General features: G+C 44.1%; 1 protein-coding gene across 1 annotated transcript; it reads left to right on the forward strand.

Moving 5' to 3' along the window:
- The first annotated feature begins 414 nt into the window (after positions 1–414).
- Lmod2 (leiomodin 2 (cardiac)) lies at positions 415–8,081 on the forward strand. The gene is made up of 3 exons (XM_005402335.2): positions 415–835; positions 5,796–7,145; positions 7,615–8,081. Exons 1-3 carry the CDS (start codon positions 563–565, stop codon positions 7,639–7,641), a joined length of 1,650 nt encoding a protein of 549 aa, XP_005402392.1. The 5' UTR covers positions 415–562; the 3' UTR covers positions 7,642–8,081.
- Positions 8,082–18,609: the final 10,528 nt, after the last annotated feature.

Genomic DNA, 18,609 nt, shown 5'->3' on the forward strand with positions numbered 1-18,609 from the left:
AGTGCTGTGCTATTGCACCTCTATTTCTATGCACGTTGCCCATGGTACATTTATAGGAGAACAAAACAACTACCCATTAAGTATTGTGGAGTCATTTCTCAACCCTTAAGGTTATAATGAAAGAATCTTTTCTTGGCCATGGGGTAGTGGCAAATCATTTTCATAATAAGGTTTATTCCCTTGTAGTTTGAACACAAAGTAGGAAGACCCGCATCACTCTCTATCTGAAACACTCTTTGCCTGTCCTCATGAGCTATCAGGCTCAGCTAAATATGGCCCTGGCCACTATGTTAATAATCCCCACTGCTTCTGAGACCTCCATCCACCACCGATGTGACATTCTTTGTGTTCAAATGTCTAGCTGACGTCTGATGCTTAAAACAGCCCATGCTTTCACCCTCCCTGCATTGTCACAGCCCTACATCACCATGCTTAAAAGGCTACTGCAGCCACTCCCGGCACCAGTTGCTGCCCAGCCAGCCCACTGGCTTCCCTGCCTGCCTCTGGCTGCCTTGAATGCCTGCTTCTTCAAGCCACCTGTTGGTCTGACAAAGCGGGGACCATGTCTACCTTTGGCTACCGAAGAGGACTTAGTAAATATGAATCCATTGATGAGGATGAACTCCTGGCCTCCCTGTCAGCTGAGGAGCTGAAGGAGCTGGAGAGGGAGCTAGAAGACATTGAACCTGACCGTAGCCTTCCTGTGGGGCTAAGGCAAAAGAGTCTGACTGAGAAAACGCCCACAGGGACATTCAGCAGAGAGGCACTGATGGCCTACTGGGAAAAGGAGTCCCAAAAGCTCCTGGAGAAGGAGAGGCTGGGGGAGTGTGGAAAGGTAGGCTCTTGGGACACTTCCTTGGCTAATCCTACCGCTCAGCCCTCACCCCAAACCCAGGCACCTCTGTTTTCTCTAACTCTCATTCCTCATCACTTTAACTTCCTTATAACTTATTGGTACCCATTACTGAAAGTTTTCTCACCCTGAAACAGGCATGTAACTCTTGTGATCACTCAGTGAATCATAAGTAAAACTTCTTGGCTGGGGCCTTGATGGTTGACTAAAAATGGGAACCTCAAGAAGACAATAATATGAAACCAGTATACATAAGTTTAAATATGTTGCCAAAAATAAGTCTTATTTGAGCTATAAGCTGGTGATGTGGTAGAGTATCTGTTTCTGAAATGTTTTTTTTTTTTCAGCTAAGTACATTTATTTCTTGTTGCTTTCATAGCGATAGTGGCTCCAATAAAAATAGTTCTGTTTCCAACATGAAGAAGTGCAGGGTAGTAGGAAGTATAACTGGGCTGACAGTCAAGGGGCCTTAGTTTTAATCTTGTTCTGTCTTCAAGTTAGACTTTAAAGAGATTTTCAGTCTTTCAGGATTATCTTTCCATCTCTCTTTTAAAGAAGTTCAGTAGGGTACTTGTGTGTGTGAAAGTGTGTGTGTGAAAGTGTGTGTGTGTGTATCAAGAACCCCTTTGAACTTTTGATGAAATCTAGGCCCTCAAGAAAATTGCGTATGTGCACATATACACATACTTTTGCACAGAATTTCAAAATGATAAAAGCCATCTGAGGGTCCAGTTAAGTATGCCTATGCAGATGATCTCTAAGGATCTATATGTCTATATGATGGTGATTCTGAGGTTAGGAAGAGTGCTGCTCTCGTGTAACTCCAAGTAAACAGTTGTTTTGAATTTTCCAAATGAATCATTCCGAGAACGAAATTCAAAGACTGTGCTCTGAGAAAATCATTGAACAGTAAAATGTTAATATATGAAAAAAAAAAAAAAAGTCCTGACTTTGTGGGAGAATACAGGTCAAGAGCAATAATTTAAAACCCCTGCATTCCACTGAAATCACCTAAAACAAAATGGCTTCAGGCCAGTGGCAAGCTTTCTACTGCCCTAATCTAGGTGCTGTTAGATGATCTTGATGATAGGTGTGTGGGCCACATTTGCAGCAAGATATGTGTGAACTTTGTCCATGTCCATCATCGCAGGAAGGGCCACTGGGACCAGGCCAGAATGTGCCAACACCACGGTTACTGCCTGTGCTGGGAAGCTGGAAGGGAAGTGAGAAGGGACACTCATGACCATCCAGAAGTAAAGCCAGTCGATCCCTCCAAAGCCATAATGTTAAGAGCTTTTTTAAATGTGGGAATGAATGTCCAAAGTTTGATGAAATAGAATATTTTCATGACAGTTATTGAAGAATTTCCTTCACGTAAAGAATAAAATTGTCTCTGCATATCCAAGACATGTAGCTAGCATAGCAGTAACCCCACAAAGGCATTTTAATGTCATAATGTCATGACAATGGCAGGAACTGAAGGACAAAGCCTGTTGTCAGCTGTTGATGAGACCCAGCTGATCCTGCCAAAGGTTTTGCAGATCTCTGCCAATGGCTTATCAGACCACTTAGAGAGGCTGCCTTGCCGGGGAACTTTGATTCCTTTCTCGGTGGTTAGCTTTGCTCCCATTCCACTTTCTGCACTGGCCAGCTGTCTCTGTAGTCACAAGGAGTGCTGAGCAGAAGGCTGCTGATGGAGGGTGTAAATTAATTCCCACCACAAGGGAAAAACATCAGAGCAGCTGAAAGGGGACGAGCTGGGCCGCCGCACACAGGGAGAGCAGCACAGTGGGAACCGTGGAGGAGCTGGGGTCTTGGTGGTCAGGCATCTGCTCTGAGAAGTGTCATCAGACTCTGTGCAACACCTACTGACTGACAGCCTTCTGCTCACCTGGGTCCACACAAATGTTTGCTACGGTAGAGTCCCAGGGTCCAGCTCCCCGGCATTCGTAGCCGCCGGATCTCAGCCACAGGTGTGAAAGTCTCCTCTCATTATCTCATTTCCTCCTTACCTTTCTGCGCACAAGAACTCAGACCGGAAATGTTACGAAATGTATTCAAGGTTAACAGCTTAGAGGTAGAACTGAAAGTCAAACGAGGCTCTGGTGGCAAGAAGGCTGTCCTTTTTTTTTTTTTTTTTTTTTTTTTTCGGTTTTTCTCCGGTACCGGGAACCGAACTCACGACCTTGCGCTTGCCAGGCAGGCGCTTTTGCCGCTGAGCTAAATCCCCAGCCCCAAGGCTATCCTTTTCAAAGTTGCAGCTGCTCGGCCAGTCCCCTCAGCAGCACCTGGGAACCTCTGAGAACTGTGAACGCCAGGGTTCCCCGACATCTGCTCAGCAAGAAACTCTGGGAATGGGGCCACCAGTCTGAGGCCTAAGGAGCCCTCCAGGGTGTTATGACACCCGGCAAAATTAAGGAGCTAAGAATGACAACTCTCACAGTTTCTTTGAAACCCAGTAATGTATCTAAAGCCAGCCAGGTCTTTACGGGTAGAAACAGGGCAGAACTGAGAAGCAAGCCTCTCACCTCCTAACTCATGTGATGACTGTGGAGGTGATCAGGAGAAATGGCCGCCGCCTCCTTCTGACCACCTTGTTTATGCTTCACATGCACCAGTGCTCACCTCTCCCTACTACTTCCGTCACTGCCTCACTCCCACCTCCTCCCTGTGTCTGTGCCCTGCTTTCCACCTCTGTCCGCCAACCACCAGGACTGACTCCAGCAGCGGATGCAGGAGATCGAGCCCCAAGCTCCCCACAAATAATACAAAGGAGGCACCCTCCTGCCTCTTCTCTAGATCCCTTCCCTCCTTCAGATATTCTTCTAGATGCTCCACCCCTGGAGAGGACTAGCCATCTTATATTACCCAGGACCATCCAGATTTTGGAACTAAAACTCCTGCATTTTAGGAAACCCTCAGGCGAACAAACCAGACCCCTTGTCACCTTACCCCCATCTGACCTTATCAGTACTCTGTCCTAGAGCTAATCCACTACAGCACCTGTTAACCCATGTCAACTTGATCCATTCAGTAAACAAATATTTGTTGAGCCTCTGCTACATGCCAGCCCCTGGGCAAGGTGAGCAAAGCAGACAGGGATCGCGCTCTCTTCAGTTCATCATCTATTGGAAAAAATGATGATCCTTTGGCAGGATCATCTATTGGAAAAAATCATCTAATTGGAAAAAATCATCTAATTGGAAAAAATCATCTATTGGAAATGATTTCAATAAGTGCGGTAGGTGGTTTACTGGGGAGATGTAATGTTTGGAAACGTATTGCAGGGACAATTCAGGGGAGTGCCAAAGAGGGCTTTCTGGAAGAGACAGATGTTCCATGGTGATCCATTTTGCTAAATGACAGGTTCAGATATTATATTTCTAGTACACTTAGAGGGGGATACCCTCTAAGAAAGAGCCCGGAGCAAACACCACAGGGCCCAACTTCTTCATGTTGTTGGGTTATGACTTAAGCAGCTGCCACAAATGCCTCTCTCTCTCTCTCTCTCTCTGTCTCTCTCTCTGTCTCTCTCTCTCTCTCTCTCACACACACACACACACACACACACACACACACTCCCCTCCCGCCTAGCCCCTGAAGAAGTGAGGAAATTAAGCTCAGGCATCCTGGCATCACAGGAGTGGCTGACCCCTTCCCCAGGCCATCACTCGGGCCTGCCACTCCAAACAAGTGGATAAGGGGGAGATATTTCATGACAGCAACTGGGCAAACAAACCTGTAGACAAGTGCAGAGTTTTCCAAAGCCTGACCCATGTGCCTCAGGTAGCAGCCCTTGGAGGGAAAAAAAAACAAAAGGCAGAAGAACCCCTTTCCACTGTAAAGTATAATCAGAGCTTTGGGGAAGAGGGCGGGCTCTAGACCTCAGAGAAGGAAGAGCAAGGACTAAAAAGATAGCAACAGGGGAAATTCGACTCTATAAGCACTTTCCGGATTTTTTATTATTTCTGAAAGAGAAAAAAGAGGTCTCTAGACTTCTCTGTACAGCACCCAAAGACAAAGGTAGAATGAAGTTGTGTTTGGGGGAAAGCCTTTCATAATTGACACATGCTAAATAAATGTAAAACCACCACGCTGGGTAGTGACCAGCTTCAAGATTTTCTACCGCTTTATGTTGCTCCACACTGATGGTCAGAATACAGCTAGTGTCAAGGGTGATTCTCTCTCCTGCCTGGGGATCTGCCATCTATCTGAGCTCCTGGGGTTTCCAGCTGCCTGTTGAAAAGGGCAGCCTGGAGGTTTTTCAGCCCAGAGGCGAGTTTGACCTCCTGCTGTCCTGAGCAGCGGCTCCTGCGTAGTGGGAGTCTCCCAGTCCCTGAAGCCGGCTCTACTACCGAACTCAAATGGACAAATGTGCAGGAGCAAATGACACCCAGCATTCTGTCTATACTTAGACAAGTGGGGGAGAAAGCCCTCGGCTCCCCTCACATCTGCTTTGCATGGCAAGTTTGGGAAAGGATTTTGAACATTAAATGAAAGGAACTAATTGCCATGTCATATATTTTTGTTGTCATTTGTTTGGGACAGAAAAATAAGAAAGGACAAAGAAATGGTTCCAGAAGAAAAGTTTGTATTTTCTAAACAGAGAAGTTAAGTACCATGAAGTCTGTGGTCAAGAAAAAAAACACAGTGTTAAGGGTTTTCTAAACCCTTATTAAGCTGACTAACTTATTTAAATTGACACAATGATATCTTTTCCTCCTGCAGGGTGAATTCGGGGTACTGTGTACCAAGCAACGGTTTGTAGAAAAACTGTTGGTGGTTATGCAGCAAAATGTTAACCTTGGTCACCTGAATTTGAACAGAAGCATTGTCCATTTTGTCACTTTAGGTTTCTGTGGCACTTGCTATGTGTTACTCCTGTAAATAAATAAAATGTGCTTAAACATGGAAAATTTAACGATGACATTGCATTCGTCAGGTTGCAGAGGAAGACAAAGAGGAGAGTGAGGAAGAGCTGATCTTCACCGAAAGTAACAGTGAGGTGTCCGAGGACGTGTACACGGAGGAAGAGCAGGAGGAGTCCCAAGAGGAAGAGGAGGGAGAGGAGGAAGAGGAGGAAGAGGAGGAAGAGGACAGTGAAGAAGAGGAAAGCACTGAAACCCCAAAGGGCATTAATGGAACTGTGAATTGCGATAGTGTCCATTCTGAAAACTCTAAGCCAAAGATATTCAGGAGTCAAGTAGAAAATATAAACCTGACTAATGCCAGTAGTGGGAGGAGCACAGAGTCCCCGGCTGCCCCTCACCCGTGTGGAAATCCTACTGTGATTGAGGATGCTTTGGAAAAAATCAAAAACAATGACCCGGACACCACAGAGGTCAATTTGAACAACATAGAGAACATCACAACACAGACCCTCAGCCGCTTTGCGGAAGCTCTCAAGGACAACACGGTGGTCAAGACGTTCAGCCTGGCCAACACCCATGCTGACGACAGTGCAGCCATAGCCATTGCGGAAATGCTCAAGGTCAACGCGCACATCACCAGCGTGAACGTCGAGTCCAACTTCATCACTGGCAAGGGCATCCTGGCCATCATGAGGGCTCTGCAGCACAACACAGTGCTCACGGAGCTGCGCTTCCACAACCAGAGGCACATCATGGGCAGCCAGGTGGAGATGGAGATCGTCAAGCTGCTGAAGGAGAACACAACACTGCTGAGGCTGGGGTATCATTTTGAGCTCCCAGGGCCAAGGATGAGCATGACCAGCATCTTGACAAGAAATATGGATAAACAGAGGCAAAAGCGGATGCAGGAGCAAAGGCAGCAGGAGGGATATGAGGGAGGAGCCAATCTTAGGACCAAAGTCTGGCAAAGAGGAACACCAGGCTCTTCCCCTTATGCATCTCCTAAGCACTCTCCCTGGTCATCCCCCAAACTCCCCAAGAAAGCCCAGACAGTGCGGAACCGACCTCTATCTCCTGCGGCCCCTCCTCCTCCTCCCCCTCCCCCTCCGCAAAAGCTGCCTCCTCCTCCACCTCCTCCTCCTCCTCCACTGCCAGAGAAAAAGCTCATCACGCGCAACATCGCAGAAGTCATCAAACAACAGGAGAGTGCCCAGCGGGCACTACAAAATGGACAGAAAAAGAAAAAAGGAAAAAAGGTTAAGAAGCAGCCAAACAACATCTTAAAGGAAATAAAAAATTCTCTGAGGTCAGTGCAAGAGAAGAAAACGGAAGACAATTCCCGACCTTCTACCCCACAGAGATCAGCGCATGAGAACCTCATGGAAGCCATTCGGGGAAGCAGCATAAAACAGCTCAGGAGGGTAAGTGACCCGGAGCAGACACTGGGGAGAAGGCTTAAAGGATGAGCCCAGCCTCCCTTGCGTGGTGGTGCCAAAGTCTCCTGCTTCTCCAAGTGCTCACTAATATTTCAAATACTTTAATATGGGAGAGCAAGTGTGGGACATTAGGAGCAGGTGTGTGAGTGAGCACATTTCCATACGAGAGGTGTGTGCTCCGGCTGTCCTAGCATCCCAGTCCTTACGGTTTAGACCTTTTCAGGACACTGTAAACAACCCAGTTTTTACAATGAGAAAATCAGACAGTACAATCTACACTTACAAATTGTTGAAAATTTAAGTGGTTTACAATCCAATTTATAATATAAAATGGGCATATCATGTGGCAATAATCTGAGTTTTTCTCAGAAATTCCTGCTAGAGACAGACACTACTGTTTTTTTATGGTACTGTTTGTGTCACTTCATTGAAAGAAAATCCCCTATTTTTGTAGGTGGAAGTTCCAGAAGCTCTGCGATAAAAACAGTCCGGAGAAGACGGGCTCAGGACTGTTGAGTGGTGTTTAATGAGATGCGCTGTGAGATAGTTCTAAAATACCCTCCTTAACGTGCAATGTTCCCTGCCTTTAAAGCTAGCCTAACCCGGGAATTCCAAAGAGAATTTTAAGAGACAACAGCATGTTTCTTCTGTAAATATGAAAATAAACTTCTTTTTTATGACAGGAGATTGTTATGGGCAGGGAGTGGTGAAAGGTCCTCTCCGTATTTCCGGATGTACTGGTGACTCTGAGCTGTAATGAATTATAGAAATGTGATGTTATTTTTGTAATCCTAATAAATTTGGATTGAAGGTTTATTTTCCTTTTTTAAAAAAGCCAAACTAATATTTTTCTGAGTTGATACATCTGTCAAGTATGTATGTAATATTTCTGAATATTAAAAATGTTTTCACCCAAAAGTAGTTTAAATTGTTAGCATTTGCCTTTCCTTGTTTCCTATGGCCAAGAAAATCTGACTAGATCTCTTTCTTAAGACCTGGAATCCACAACTATTTCCTAAAAATGTTCTTTTGGGGCCAGTGATATAGCTCAGCAGCATGGCATCTGTTGGCAAGGTACTGAATTTGATTCCCGGTACAAAAAAAAAAAAAAAAAAGAAGTTCTTTTGGTAGTAAAAAGATGGGAAGAGACTCTGATATGGCTCTCATAATCCTGGATTTATAGATGCTAGAGCCAGACAGCCTCACATACTCCTGCATTTCCACAAGTCTGATAGGTAGCCAGAAATCAGTACATTTATTTATTTTTAAAATCAACTATTTGTGGAAGGGAAAAGTGGAAGGCGAGAAAGTCTCTTGCAAGGAGGATATAAGCCCTAGTGAAGTGCCTGAAAGGGAAGCCCCCAAATTCAGAGTAACCTTGAGATTAGTGTTAAAGATGCATCTCTGGATCTCCTTTCAAACTCTCCCTGAACAAGCCTTCGTCCAATGGGTTTCAGTCTTTTCTAAAATTAATTAATTGATTTTTGCTTTATACAAACTGTGCTCATGCCAATACAAATACACCTGGGGTATGGGCTCATGAATTTGCACTCCCAGATATTATTTTTGCTCCACCTTTTGTCACTGAAGGAACATGTGAATTCAAATAAGAGAAAGAGGTAGCAGAGATTACCTTTACTTCATCCTGGGGCTCCTGTGCTAATTTACAAAACCTATAAAGCCCTTCTAAAATCCTTTGTATTAACTGTGATTAGCGGTTTATCCTTTGTGTTCTACAGTTTAGAACGGCAGCCTTGGTAAGCAGTCTGGGCCACCTATTCAATACTTACTTGCTTTGGGGACAGAGTTTTGGACTGTCTCCAATCAAGGGGATTGTATTTCACTAGAAAACTTCTCCAGTGGCTCTTGGGTCTGTTTCTTCTGGTCTGTTTCCATTGTTCAGCCAGCCCTGTACTGAATGAGAAGTGATCTAATCTCTTACAGAGGATGTCGGAGGCCCACGAGCTAAGTCCATGCCCAGCTCCATGTGAGGGCAGAGTTAGGTGAGCGGCATTTTCTGTACTGTTTCCTCATGTATGTTTCAGAAATTCAAAAGGTACAATCCCCGTACAATAGAAGAAGCAGCTGAGGCGCAGGAGGCTTAGGTCATGTATAAGACTGGTAATTTCTGACAGCAAAGTCCAGGCTGTTGTGCATCCCTGCCCGTAGCACCTTGCACCCAGACTTAGATGTCCCCAAGGCCATCCATCCACCGTGGAGGTGGCTATCTCCTTGGATGTAACTTCACTAGTTTCACCTTTCTCCATTAGTGTTCATAACCCCATTCACTCTTGTTCAAAGAAAAAAGTGAAAGTTTAGATTTTTAAAGCATAGCTTGTGTGTGTGTGTGTGTGTTTGCACGCGCTTGCGCACACACGTGCATGTTGAGAACAGAAAGTCAAGGCTTTCCTTTTTCCTGAGCCTTGAGTGCATGAGGACCGGGCTTTTCTATATGAAAGGGATGGAGTGAGGGGAAAATGGCCTTCAACTCCACCTACTGAGGCTGAGCAACAAATGCTTGCTGAGTAACTGGTCACTGATAAGACCGTGCAGGGGTCCCAGACGTGGGATGTGCACAGCCTCCTGAGCGGGGAAGGAACCGCCAACCCTGGTGCTGTCAGGAGGGAGCAGGGCAGGAGAGGCTGGCTGGGGCTTTTCCTCGGAAATGAGGGGCAAGGGACCTATTTTCTCTTTTGCCTTATAAAAGGCTACCTTTGACTTTAGGAAAGTGCAGATTGCACTTACCAGACACTGAAAGTTTAAAGAACGATGCAGACCCTCACACTCAATCCAGAAAGCAATATACTGTAATACCCATAATGAGACATGTAGAATATGCTCAGATACTGAGTACATTCATCATTAGGGGAAAACATTCCTAGGACATGTTATGCAGAATCCAGGACTGTGAATGAACAAAGTTACAGCGTACTGTAACAATCAGTAGTCAACATAGTGTGGAGAACACCAGGATGACTCTTCTTGAAAGAGCATTTGACTTCATTTTGACTAACCCTGGCCCTATTTCCATGTATACTGATATGTACAGAGCTGGCTAAGTTTCGTCTTTATCCCCTCGATTGGCTTTAAGAAATGCAAATGGGTCTAGCCAAAGTATTGATGTGTAGTCTTTAAAGCAATGGGCAGGTCAGTGATACCACACCTGGAGTACGTGTGAGGTAGGCTGGCAGAAGCCACAATGTCACTGTGGGCTGAGACAGAGCTTCCAGAAAAGAGGCTATGATATCTCAGGGCATGAAGATAACACCTCAAAGCTGAAGCACCGACCCCAAAGCATTAGCTACTCCCTCAAACTGTGTTATGCAGATCACTTTTTCTGCATCTCTTTCTCTGCATTTTCAGAGAACTATCTCTCCTCCTACCTAGCCCCGCTCCCAGCACTCATATACTTCCCGCCATTCTCACAGTCACTCATCTGTCACTCCCCTCTTCACGAATTAATAAAACCAAGGTTCAGCCCTGGGCGGAGGCCTTGATTCTGGTTAGCCATTGTTCTAACTGGACTTAGGACCCCCTTGGCTCCCCACAACTATAAATATGCCTGGGTGTTTTTATTCTCACCATGGAGTGCATGGAAGTGGTGTACTGGAATTACGTATTGGAATTCTAATAACTTTTCCCTGGGATTACAAATGTGACTGATCCAGACCTTGACGAGGTCCAGGAGGTCTTTCTACAACATAGGACAGGGATCCTAGTTCATCCTTCCTGCAAACTCACAGAACTGGTAGAAAAGCTAATTACTTCATCTTCTATAAAGAGCTTGCAACTCACTCATGGAAAGCCTGGCCAAGACCAGATGAAGTGTTTAGACTATGATTTATATGTGCATGTTGATGTCTGAAAATATACCTCATCCTGATGAGAAATGGGGCCAGAGTGTGGAGTCTCACTCTGCTTCACTGGTCCTGTGGTCACAGGTGTTTAATAACCCAGTGTCAGCAGGATCTTGATTTAACACCTGCCCTGAGGTCATTACTACCAATGAGTGAGAGAAAGAGAATAACAGGCTGCAATGTGTATACTGAGATGCTCTGAAGACGGGTAAATCAATATGCTCTTGAAAAGACCTCCTAATTATTTCCTTCATGACTAACTTAAAACCATCTCTTTGTTTCTGTGAAGCTATTAAAGGGGGATCTATTTTCATTAATCACCAAGTAGCATGATACAAAAAGCTAAGGAATGCTCAAATGCTTACAAAACTCAGAAACATGCTACTATCATTGATGCATTGAACTTCCACAGATGTTTCCTGTGGAAAATATCTACCATTATCATGTACTCCTCTTGGCACAGGAGATACAGGGAACTGAGGACATAAACACCACCCTCCTGCACCTTCCATTCAAGGGCAAGGAGGGAGCTTGCAGAGCCCCTCACACGCTTGGGAGTTTATCTATCCAGTGGCTCCTAATATACGAAGCTCTGCTCCATGCTGGTGAGACCAAGTTGAATTAGAAAGTGTTTTTTCCTTCAGAGCATTTGGAATCCTAAAGAAACAAACCCTTCTAAAGGAGTAAAAACTCTTCTCAGTTCATGAGCTGTACAGAAATAGGTGTTGGATGGAGTTTGCCTGTGAGCCTCTCTTTATCACAGACCTTGACCTAGAGCAGATACAGCGTACAGGGCAGCTTATCAGAGAAGGTGGCCCTGAATGTGAGCTTTTAAGTCATAAAAATAAAAAAAATTCTATGACGGGGAAGGACATTTCAGTTGAAGGAAATGGGGCATTACATAAAATGGCTGGAAAAAAACCCAGGATTTAATGTACAGTAATTATGTGAAAATAACAATGTGTTTAAAAGTATTTTAGTGGTGGTTTTTCTTTCAGTATTGATAACTTTAGTGGGTTAAGAATAGGACTTCTATAATTTTTGTGTGACTTTCTATAAAAATAGTATGTAATCATTCAAAAATTAGAACATACATATAAGTAAAAGAACATAAAAATATTATATTTCCATCCACTTGGAAAGCCTATGATAACCCCATAGTATATATCTTTTTTAAATCCTTACTAATGTATATCCTTATTAACACACATATAATTATTTTTTATCTTTATTAACACACATATAACTATTTTTTCTATAAAAGGGAATGATAACTTATATACCACCATTAACTCACATTTTATTTAAGTAATTTAAACAATTGCTGATTTTTTTTTTTTTTTTTTTTGTCTTTTTGAGATAGGGTCTCGCTATGTAGTTCAGGCTCACTTTGTAGCCCAGGCTGGCCTCGAACTCGCAACGATCCTCCTGCCTCAACCTCATGAGTGCTGGGATTGCAGGAGTAAGCTACCACGTCTGGCTTAACAGTTGTTAAATATTTAGATTACTGTGAGTAGCCCTCTGGTGTTGGATATTTTAGATATTCCAGTTCATTCCTTATTATTTTGGTGCCTTTAACCTTTCACTTTTCCACAAGCCCTTGAAAATGATTGGTCGAGCACTCACAACCAAAAATCCATCTCCCTGGTACAGCTGTAAGGCACCACCGTGGTGCACTACAACTGGAAATTAAGTTTCAACCAAATCGACATGCTCACCAAGTTTCTCTCAGAGAGCCATTATGAGCCTCTCTGAACTAAAAAGGCAAGAGTCAGTAAGTGCATTCCAAAAAGCAGGTAAAATTTTCGAATATTTACTAAAAGTTTTTAGGCTGATGGGCTAAAAATCTAGGAACCTGCCCTGAGCAAGTCAGTGAAAGCTAACAAATGTGCACTCAAGTATGACTGCCAGTGGAAGCGTCAGAGGACTGTATGAGGGAGCCGCTTGGTGATTACGCAGGTTTCAAAAGCATGGCTTGGGTAACTGAGAGAAGCCTGGGTGCAGGGAGGCCCTGGTGCTGGCAGGAAGGTCGGCTAGGACACTCTTGTAGTGATCTAAGAAAGAAGCCATGCAGACTTGAAAAAATCTGCACACGGGTTGGAACCAATAGAACAAGACCAAAAAAGCACCGACTCTACAGTAGATGGAGATGGAAGTCGGAGGGGGCAACAAAAGAGAGGAGTCTATCTTGACACCACAATCGTGGTTGTGCCACTTGAGTGACCCAGAAATGCCACAAAATGGGGTAGGCAATGTAGTAGGTGCAGTAGTGGAGGAGAAAGATGGGTTTGGATAAAAAGACATGGTAGCTGAGATACGAGTCTGCTAGACTGTGTAGGTCTAGCACAGGGTGGGATTGTCCTGAAAGTAAGAAATTTGAGGGTGAGGGTATGAGCGGCATTTAGAGACAAGGGTTTGGATAGTGAGGTCACTCAGGAAGAACGTGGAGAACAGGGGCTGAGTGGGAGCAGAGGGTGCGAGGAATCAGAAGAATGAAATACTCCAGAGTGCTGACCTGAGGAAGGAACAATCCATAGCGCAGAATGGCTTAGTGAGTCCTAGAGCGTGTATATTCTGCGAACTGTTGGCCTTACTGAGAGCAAGGTCGCAGGAGAGTGGAGATAGGAATCAGATTGTAGGTGTAAAGGAGCACAACTCACCAAAATGAAGAGACAGTGCAATGCTCTAACAAATGAGCGCGCTGCTCTAGTGAAGTCATGGGTCCGCACCGTCTCTGGGTGAAAAAGGCCCATCTTCCTGGTATGTCCTTTTCACTGGTGTGAGAAAAAATGTTCACACACAGAGTCAGGCCTGATATGTTGATGCTTTGGATAATATACAGGAATGATATAATAATAATACGGCCGTGATTGCTTCTCATAGTGACACCATAGCTACTTCGCTTGTGTAAGTACACTCCGATGCTCACACAAGGACACAATCGCCTAGTGACTGGTTTCTCAGCACATGTCCCTGCCCATGAGCGTTGCATGATGTCTTCTTTCCCCTTCCTTCCTTCCTTTCCTCATCTCTCTCCCTCCCTCTTTTCTTCTTCCCTCCCTCCCTCCCTTCCTTCTTCCCTCCCTCCCTCCCTCCTTCTTTCCACCCATTTATCTAGCTATCTATGGATAGATAGAAACCTGTATCCAAGATGCAGATAAAGTCATTTGAAAACTATTTCAAAATCTTCTGCAAGGTTACTGAAAATTTCTGGATGGAGGGTAGGGAATGGAGGTTTAGCAGTTCGTGGTTGTGTCTGGTCCTGTTCTCGAAGCATGCATATTGTAAACCTCTGATTATGGTCCCTATTTCAAACCCTGTTGACCCTATTGACCACATTTACTGACCACACTAGTTCCTCTTCATTTCTACACATTCAATATTGCACAAAGATTTGGGAAATGAAAGTGGTGTTGAAATTACATTGACAGAAATAACATCAAATTGACATGAACTGCCTGCTACTAAAAATCCGCTGGCTGACACTCCCACAGAGACCTCCCCTCAGTGGTTATTTTATCCCATATTAGAGCGTGTACTTTCTGGTTTGTCTTCTCATGATTCTGCCTCATTATCACCTTCCTAGATTACCATTGGGAGTTCCATTTTTTTTTACTCTGCTATGCACAGTAAACTCAGCTTTCCCTACCCTCTTCCCAAAGGCAGCTCTAGCTCTAACTTTTCATATCCAAATTGGTCAGTGTGGTCGAAAGATCAGAGGCACCTTTTTAAGAGGAGCCACTGTGAAGTTATAATTGTGCAAAGGTTTTTCTCCCCTCTGCAAAATGGTCCTCCCTTAACTACCACAGAAGCCCTGGTGAGCCATCACGGTCCATTACCTGGACCGCAGTACTGCTGCTCCTTCAGAGCTGGTTTCTCTGACTTCCTTCTGTTCAACTCTAATTTGTCTTCAATATGACAGGGCAGTATTTTTCCAAAATGCAATTCTGATCACACCAATCACTTGCTTAAAATCCATCAGTGGTCTGTTCTAACCCTTTTTCACAGCAGTGAAGGATGAAGTTCTAACCCTTTTTCTAAAGCAAAAGGAAACTTTTTCTTTGCCTTATTTTCCATCACTGGCCCCATCACTTTGCTATTACTGCTGCCTAAACCATCCCAAGCAACTTTCAGTTCACAGAACAAGTGATACATCCATCTGGATGTGCAGCTTTTAACATACTGTGGTGGACTGACAACTGGTGGTCAACTTATAACCCCCAGCTGAACTGAGTAAGCATGGTGCTGGGTGTGGGAGGCCCACCTGGGGACTGTTGCCAGCAGCATAAGAGGCAGACCTGCAGAGGAAGAAAAAAAAGGCTTTTGGGAATTAAAGAGGCTGTTGGGACCTGCTAGAAACTGTAAGGAGCTGTTGGTTGTTTTGGAGGAGCTTGTCATGCTGGCTTTCCTGATGAACTCGGCTGTTTTCATCCTCCGAGGAGCTCGGGATCTCATTGGCACTGAGAATGGCTTTGGTTCACTTTGGGGGAACTCTGATCCTCACTTTGAGCATCTCTTCCTGGCTGTGGAGGGGAAGATGGTGCACTGCCAGTCTCCTGGAGAAGCTTGCTGCGTTGGCTTTCTTGATGGGAACTCAGCCATCTTGATCATTGGAGGAGCTCAAGACCTCATTGTTGCTGAGAATGCCTCTGGTACCTTTCAGGGGAGCTCTGTTTCTTCTGAGCATGGCTTCCTGGCTCCAGTGTAGATCCCTCAGCCTGCTAGCACAGATCCTTCATCCCGCTGGCACAGACTTCCTAGATTCCACCACTGACCTTTGGGCCTTCACAGCGCAGATCTGTGAAACAGGCCTGCATGAGATGTTGTCGTGGGCTCTGGGCCTCCAGTTGGATTTATAGGAGTCATTGTTATGAGCTCTGGGTCTTCAGCTGGACTCACACAGGACATTTCCGTGGGATCCAGGCCCTCAGCTGGATTCCTTGGTCTTAGTGTGTGGACAGATTTCCTGCGCTGTTTTGTATATCGTTCTTCGGATGATTATTATAAATAATCTTACAAAATATGTGTCCTGCATTATATTGTCCCCCTTGCAAAAATAAGCCCCAAACCATGACACACACCACCCCACCTGTTTGGGATTCCCTTCCCACTCTTCACAAGTGCTTAGTGCCCATGAATCTTTCAGAAAAAGCCTCTGACAGGTGATCACATACTGACCCAAGGAGATGGGGAAAAGGCATCTTCGGAAAGAGCCTATGTTCTTCTCTACACTCTCTCTATGACGCTCATTCAAACCTCAATTCCCAGTCTCAACTCTAGCACAAATCCCATCTCGACAGATCCATCCCAGCAGGCCCCTCAGATACAGTGCATTTAAAACAGAACTCATCTTCCTCTTCTCAGTTGCTCCCGTTGCCTTACAGTGTCTTGCCTGTAACTCACTGCAGTCTTCCTCATCTGCACCCCTCTTTCTTCCCACTGGACAGATTAGCTGTCTTTGATTTCCATAGATTCAACATTGACAAGTTCTAACATAACACTTGCTGCTTGAGTTTATGAAGAAAGTTAACCATATCTGATCTTACTAGTATCCCAGGGTCCAATACAGTCCATAAATATTGGCTGAATGAATAATCCTTCTAAAGACACTTTGTTCACAGTAAAGTTTTGATAATAGCATTTTGCATTTCTGGTGGAAAACAACTCTGACCGGGCATATGGTGCATGCCTGTAATCCCAGCATTCAGGAGGCTGAGGCAGGAGGATCTTGCCAGTTTGAGTTCAGCCTGTGCTACATAGTGAGCTCAAGGCCAATCTGAACTGCATAGCGAGATTCTGTCTCAGAAAGACAAAAAAAAAAGAAAAGAAAGAAAAGAAAAAGAAAGAAAATAACTCTGGTTTGTTCGACACCTTCGGTCAGTATGATACAGATCTTGCTCCTCAAACACCAACCTGCCCTCCAACCGTGCTTGTGCTCACGCTGTCTTTTCACATGGGAATGACCCTTTCATGTCCTTGGGTCAATAGGCTGTTCATCTTTCCAGTTTCATTTCTGTGGAATTTATGTTCATTCTTCCCTCCGAGTCCATCACTTACTCATCTTCTCTTTCAGTAACGTATTCCAGTGTTTCTGCCTTACACTGTGCAGTCCTCCCCTTCCACTGGGCTGGTATCGTGGAGATCAAGCACTGTATCTTATCCTGGTGCACTAAGAAGAGCAGGGACTTAGCACCTATGTTTGAACACACGGAGAGGATTAGCTACTCAACAACAACTAGACGTGATAGTGTCCTCTCGCCACTCCCCCAGTTGGTTAGCCTCAAAACTTTTCCAGTCATATATTTAGATTTTCAGAAACATAGGTATGCAATTGAAAGTATCCTAATCTCCTCTCACTAAAGGAGTTGTCACTAGTGTAAACTTAAATTTCTCTCTTCCTGAATTTCAGATGATCTATTAATCACTGTTACCTAAACACTACCAATCACATGAAGTTACTCTAAGTTATGATTTGCAAGCTATCTTTTGTGAAGTTATCAGGAAATAATCTTCCTTCAACCTGAAAACGGGTAGTGCCAGCCCCCAGGTTACCAAGACCAGCGCATTCATGTGCACAAATAAACCAGTGAATCACAGCTCACAGCGGTGCTTTATATTGAACTAAAATTGAAAAAAAAATTTTTTTTAAAATAAAATTTAGTCTGTCTGTTAATGTTTTCTTCCTTTTATTTTTAAAATAAAAAATAAAATAAAATTTAAGAGGAAAAGTCAGAGGGGAAATGCACTTATTTACACCTATTTGTGAGGGTCTTTCTAGAACTTACACTTCAATCTCCTGCAGCACTTGCTTTTCCCACGTGTCACCACTGGGAAGTTGTCCTAGCCAGGCACATCAAGAAAACACCATAGCCAAGACAGCAAGGTGTACAAACCAGTATCTTATTTATTTTTCTCCAAATTAATGCCAAGAGTTTTAGGTGACTCTTTGCAGAGACACTCATAGAAAATATAACAGGAATCTTGTCCTGTTAGAACTTATTGGAACAAATTTTTAATTTTTTCCACAAGTGTAGGCTTAGTGTCACTAAGGCTATCACTAACGCAAGCTGCTTTGAAAGAAATGCAATTTAAAAAAAGAAAAAAGAAAGAAAAAGAAAACAAATTCAAGTCATTCTTGACAGATGCAAATTAAGTCACCATTGGTTGAAAAAAATGAAGTCAAACCTATATAAAAGGTCATATTGAGTTGCTAACAAGTATGAAATAAATGCGTAAGAAGACACATTGGTAGAGATTAAATTTGTCAAGAAGACTGAAGAAATTCCAATAAATTCTTGTGCAATCATTTATCAAGCATTTGCTGAGACAAAATACCCAACACCCCAAGTTAAGAAAGGAAAGGTTTATTTAGCTCACAGTTTGTAGAGGTCTTGGTCCATAAGGCAGAGTAGCATGGCAGAGGGGCAACAGTTCTTGGCGGCAAAAGAGAGCAAAAGCAACAAAGGAAAAGAGTGAAACAAGCTTCTTTCTGCCCTATTTATCTTATCCAGACTCCTGGGATTAGGGTGGTGCCAACCTAATCAGTGGACTGATCCAGCAATCACCCAGCTTTAGTCCCAGCACCCTTAATC

The sequence above is a fragment of the Chinchilla lanigera genome, unplaced genomic scaffold (assembly GCF_000276665.1).
Source record: "Chinchilla lanigera isolate Chin_1 unplaced genomic scaffold, ChiLan1.0 scaffold00078, whole genome shotgun sequence".
In the NCBI taxonomy this organism is placed as follows: Eukaryota; Metazoa; Chordata; class Mammalia; order Rodentia; family Chinchillidae; genus Chinchilla; species Chinchilla lanigera.

Bases quoted from the DNA above. Each gene is read 5' to 3' on its own strand.
- Lmod2 (XM_005402335.2), top strand. From the start codon at position 563: ATGTCTACCTTTGGCTACCGAAGAGGACTTAGTAAATATGAATCCATT. The intron at 836-5,795 runs GTAGGCTCTTGG...TGCATTCGTCAG, and splicing joins GGCTGGGGGAGTGTGGAAAG to GTTGCAGAGGAAGACAAAGA. The intron at 7,146-7,614 runs GTAAGTGACCCG...CTATTTTTGTAG, and splicing joins GCATAAAACAGCTCAGGAGG to GTGGAAGTTCCAGAAGCTCT.